This window comes from Archocentrus centrarchus, chromosome 13, assembly GCF_007364275.1.
Source record: "Archocentrus centrarchus isolate MPI-CPG fArcCen1 chromosome 13, fArcCen1, whole genome shotgun sequence".
In the NCBI taxonomy this organism is placed as follows: domain Eukaryota; kingdom Metazoa; phylum Chordata; class Actinopteri; order Cichliformes; family Cichlidae; genus Archocentrus; species Archocentrus centrarchus.
Genome location: NC_044358.1, coordinates 14,679,892 through 14,685,460, shown reverse-complemented (window position 1 = coordinate 14,685,460; position 5,569 = coordinate 14,679,892). Strand labels below are relative to the sequence as shown.

General features: G+C 40.3%; 1 protein-coding gene across 7 annotated transcripts in view; it reads left to right on the top strand.

Annotated features, from left to right (window-relative positions):
* nectin1b (nectin cell adhesion molecule 1b) overlaps window positions 1-5,152 on the top strand; it is a 141,770-nt gene extending 136,618 nt beyond the window's left edge. For 3 of the 7 annotated variants that reach the window (XM_030744370.1, XM_030744368.1, XM_030744366.1), the window contains one exon: window positions 2,219-5,152. In XM_030744370.1, the coding sequence (XP_030600230.1) occupies window positions 2,219-2,458 (240 nt within the window). In that variant the 3' untranslated portion in view covers window positions 2,459-5,152. Of the gene's footprint in view, window positions 1-54; window positions 103-2,218 lie in introns of all 7 variants that reach the window. The other 4 variants (XM_030744371.1, XM_030744367.1, XM_030744373.1 and 1 more) reach the window with 2 other exon arrangements.
* Window positions 5,153-5,569: the final 417 nt, after the last annotated feature.

The following is a 5,569-nucleotide window of genomic DNA, read 5'->3' as shown; positions in this document are numbered from 1 at the left end:
GTAGGCAGGTTTAAGTCTTTTTCTGGTTTTGTTGCTCCACCAAAATATTTACAGAGTTGGGATCATCGTTTTCGTAGATGTAGAGATGCTTGAGGATTATTCGTAAGTTACATTTTCACTATCATTCTTTTTTGTTTTGTTTTTGCATGACTTCCATTTATCACCTCATTTCATGCTCATCATAATCCCTCCATTTTGAAAGCACATCCGAGTAATTCTCATAAAAGTAATGTTGAGTTTGGAGCTGCTTAAGGCTCCTTTTTCCCCCCCCTTTCAGTGATTTGAATTTAGGGACCTTCAATTATAGTTCTTTAAAAAGCCCCCCCATCCCCAAACAGCGCAGTGCTGAGGGTACGGTATTCATGACAAGTAACCTTATTCTGCCACCGAGGTAATTCTGTTTCTGTGATGCACTGTGGGGAGTTCATGGCTTCATATACTCGATCTATTACAAAAATCACTCTGGGTAGGAGTGTCAACAAACGTAACAGCAAAACACAATTATGATGTTTGAAACCTGACTTCCTGCCTAACAAACATCATAATTGTGTTTTGCTGTTACGTTTGTTGACAGCAAAACACAATTATGATGTTTGAAACTTGACTTCCTGCCTAACAAAATCACACGTGGGTGCATAATTTAATTTAGGAAAGGCGTTACTGACAGTAAAGCCGAATATTATGTGAGGTAAATCTAACCTGTCAAAGTCGCCCACGAGTGGGTGCGTAGATGCTTTTTCCCTCATGAACGTTTAAATGTGAGTACACAACACATTTATTCACTATCATATTTGTAATAAAGATGGATTTAAAACAAATGTGCTAATGCCAAATTATTCTTTAATACAAGATAAAAAGCAAAGCTGCATCTTTAGAGTTGGAGCCAAACTCCAACTTCCAATAATAACACAACGACGGACGTCCTGAGAAGGTGGACTGTGCTGCTCCATCAGAGATTTCATTTTAAAAAGTCACACAGCATCACGCCTGCTGTGAAAACACTCCACACACATCTGTGTAGATATTTAATATTCAGTCATGATTGCTATAAATATAATTACTTTATAAAATGATATAAACATAAAGCGTTTTGCTCAGTCTGTGAAATCAGTTTTCTGTCGTTTGACAACACGATTCCTCTAACTTCCCAAATATTATTTCAGACAGTGTTTAACATTTATGATTAACATAAAGCTAATTTAGTGAGTCACCAGTTACAACATGTCAACAAAGCATGACCAAAGTGATGGAGAATCCCTAAACTATAGAAAGATAAAAGTCACCGCATGTAAGCCTCTGTCACAGATTTTTACAACACATAATGAAATACTGCAAAGAAGGGTGAAATCTCAAGAATAAAAGTTCTTATTTTTCCTGAATGTGGCCTTAATACTTTGTAGATGAAAGATATTTTGTTTGTGTGTTTTCCTATAATAAAGTATTCATGAATATACAGTCGTCAGTGTAAAAAGTAAGTAAGATGTATTCATGTAGCACCTTTCTAGATTAAAAACCACAAAATGCTTCACAGCAATCAAAGGAAAAACAGTAACACACAGTAACACACAGTAACACACACACACACAGCACTAGTTAACAGCAAGCAAGTACAAATAAGTCTTGAGCTGCTCTTTAAAAGATTCAGCAGAGTCCGCCGATCTCAGGTGTAACGTCGTGCACGCCAAAGTTTCAGACCACAGATGCACGGTTTAGAGCGAAGGACCACCAGCAGGATTTGGTCAGAAGCCCTCAGCGGTCTGCATGTTACGTATGGGTGCAGCCATCTGACTGTGCAGAGCTCTGAATGTGATCATCGAGATCTTAAACTGAAGTCTGAACTTTATGAGGAGTGCAGAGATGACAAAATAGGTGTCACACGAGACCACACGAGACACGAGACACGAGATCGATTAATTAGCCCGGCAGCTGCGTTTTGAGCCAACTGCAGGCGATCCAACGATGATTTATTGAGACTAATGCACAGAGAATTACAGTAGTCCAATCGTGAGCAGACAAAAGCATGAATAATCATTTCTGAGGCATATGTGACATGACGGGAGTGCGACATGGCCAAATCATTTTAAACCATCCCATAATAAACCACTAACTTTTTTCTGGTTTAGAAATGTATAATTGTGCAGTCGCTCAGTCAGGCCTCATCAAATAAGGAAAACTCAGTGACCCTGCAGTCTTTTCTTCTTCTTTCTCCTCCGTGCAGGACTCCGGGAGGCATCCAGAAGAGCCTTTGAACCCAGCTGAATATATGAGCTACCAACGTGTCTGCAACATGGAGCAGTTCCCCGAGTCTCAGCCTGCTCCCGCTTACCCCCCTGTTACTTTCCTGCCTCACCACCCCTACACTCAGAACCCCTCCAATGAGCCCATGTACTCCAACACGAGCTTCCCCGCCCACGGCCCTCGAGCCCCATTCACTTTCCCCAAGGAGCAATCCGTGTGACGCGCCACGTCACAACTATCAGAGCGAGAGGCGACATGATAGTGCCACAAATGCTTCATGGAAAACAAAGCTCTGCCGAACAGATGTGCATCCATCCCCACCCTGCTTCTGTTCACTCTGTAAGCTTCAGCACTCGTGGGCTTCCCTCTGCCGTATCATCGCCCTCTGAAAATAATCGCCCGAGTCATTGTTTTAACGTTTTTCAGAAAAGACAAAAAAAACTGAAGCAAACATGGAAAATGTGATGATTTAGGCAAAATAAAACTTTTGTTTAAAAAATGACTCAGGCCATTAGTGTGAGAGGGCGAGCGTATGAACGTGATCCCCTGTGTACTGTGTGCTGCCTGCTCCACTGAAGCTGTAGGACCCCAGTTAGCTTGTGATGTTAGCGTCGTCGCCACCAGCTTCCCTCCTCCACCACTCTACCCTGTAGCGCTCACGTGTGCCCACTCATCCTGTTTGCTTTTGATCGCCGCCTCACCTTTTCAATACTTTGGGTTTTGCCAACTGTCTGTACAGAATATGCCACTCAAGATGTTTTCTCTATCATTTTTTTTTTTTTTACATCTCCCACAGTGGTAGTGACCTTTTATAGCAATGTGCTTCTTTTGTTTGTATTCTGTTTGTCTGTCAATCATATGCTTGCTTCTTTGAGAGTCATATACTATAATGTATGTGTGATCAGGTGTTTACTGGTGGAATAAAAAAAATATAAGAAATACCATTTAATTTGTAAACCTAATTATCAATCTGTAATGACATGGACTACCCCTTTAATGACAGTTAATGACTGGGCTGTTATGTGAAGAGGTGAATTGGCAGTCTTTCAACTGGATCCTTCATTACTTTCCATAATTGCTTTGCTGTTATGAAGTTTGACTGGCTATTTCGGACTATTAGAAGAGAATGTTATCCTCATTAGCTAAGAAGAAAAACAAAGGGCTTGAGATCCAGCAGTACCTACTTTCTGCTCACTCTCCATGTCTCATCATCCCTCCCTTCAGGCTACTGTTATTTTCATTATCATCTACCAGTAGTTGCCAGAAATGTAGTTTTGTTTGGTTTTTGTCCATTTGCTTTCATGCCCGCATTTACATTAAAATTATTTGAAGGGGAATAAACATAGTTGATTGGCAACGTGCTACTCTTTCCCAGTTAATATTATCTCTTTACCATATGCTGTATTTTCCATATCTTCATGTGAGGCTGGTTTGAGGGTCCTTTCCCAGATAGCAGATGCATTTGGGCCTAATCTGGATGACTTTCACTGATGGCACTGCCAAGTGCTGCGTGGGCTCGGTGCGGGTTATAGTAAGTGTTGTGTGGGTCATGACAAACGTGACCCCTGGCCCATAGAAGGTGAACCTGAGGCTGAGTCGAGGGAGCCGGGCTCACCTTGAGTGAATGCTGTCGGTCGAGGCCAAATATGGTCCATAAAAAACTGCAGATGTGGGCCACATCTGGACCAAATATTCCTTGCTATCTGGGTTGTGTTTGTGCAGAATTCAACTAACTGGTGCAGATAATAAGTGAAGACAATCACATACTTGGGTTGTCCTGGGAAAAAATAAAAAGTTGGTCTGATTGTGGCTAAAGTGAAAAAGCTTTTTCAAGGACAGCCCACCCACGTAACATATTTAAATATTTTTTGGATGATTTGTACTAATATAGCCTAAATAATTTTGAATCAGTCTAAGAAGCAGAACTGAAGATAAAAGCTTGTTGCTGTATTTTTTTAGAGAACGCTCAGTTATATATGATAGCACTCCGCTTATTTTCATAGTCCGTTTTACGCTGACTGTTACTTTCAGACCATACATAAGCTAACATGCTTGACGAGCCAATTTTCAGGATACTGCCTCCTACACACAAAAGCCCTCTAGACACAGAAAATTAGCATAAACTGAAAGTTCACATTTTTTGCCATGTCAGATTTATGTTGGGGAAAAAAAATAAAGAAACTACGTGTGTTTGTGCTCGATGTGAAAATAAAAAAAATAAAAGAACCCTTGAGGTGTTGAAGGTAATTTAGTGTTTACTCTTAATGGTGATGGTGAATGGAATAGAGTCAAACTTGTGAGACTTTCTCCCGTGCTCACCTTGTTGTCTTGCAATGGCTCGATATGTGTGCTAGCATTTAGTTTAAGCAGTGGTCTCTGCTCTGAGCCACTGAAGGAGTTTGTTATTGCTGTACCTGCTGTGAGAAGACACTTAAACACATCTTTGTCTTTTTGTGACACATTTACTCTTCGAGAGATCCTTCCTTTTCATTATTATTATTATTATTATTATTATTATGTATAAGTGCTACTACTTACTACATAATCTGTTAAAAATTGGGCTTTACATCGATACATTTTTACTGTTTCTTTTTGATGTCTTCACAATAATTGCCATGTTTGTTTTCATCCTTTTAACCTTCTGATTTGTGTTTTGTAAGACTGCAACATTTTGTTTTATTATTATTTTTTTACAATATACATATACAGTAAATGAAGCCTACATTACATTTCTTTTGACATTCATTGCACATTTGAGGAAGAATAACACCCAAATAAATATTAGGGTTACAAGCTCTTTTGTTGCCCAGGCTGAAATAATGAAAGTGTTTGTTTTTAGGTTTTTTCAGGTTATGTTTGATGTAAATATTAACAATGTATCTGATGTGTGAAACATTAAAGTTCACAAACTACACATTATTGCTGTTATTCTGTTGTCCCTAATGCCAGCACAACACATCTGTTTGTCTTTTACCATCACTTATACGATTTGGCGTGGGGGCGTGGGGGAAGGGGGGGGGGGGGGGGGGGGGGGGGGGGGGGCTGGAGTTTGTGCCAGCTGTTTAGGGTGAAAGGTCAGCGGTCCATCACAGGGCCAGCACAGAGAGACGGACTACGCTCTCAATATAATCACCAATTAACCCAACATGCATGTTGCTGAACTGAGAATAATCCCGTGCAGGCGCTGAGCGAACAAAGTTATTCCTGTGCTGATCATCACATCACTGAAATATCAGCACAGCGGTGAGACAGACAGAGAGAGAGGAAAAAAGAGCAACAAGGTGTTAAAAAAAAACATGTTTGCAACAAAGGAACATCTTTTACTGTGCAA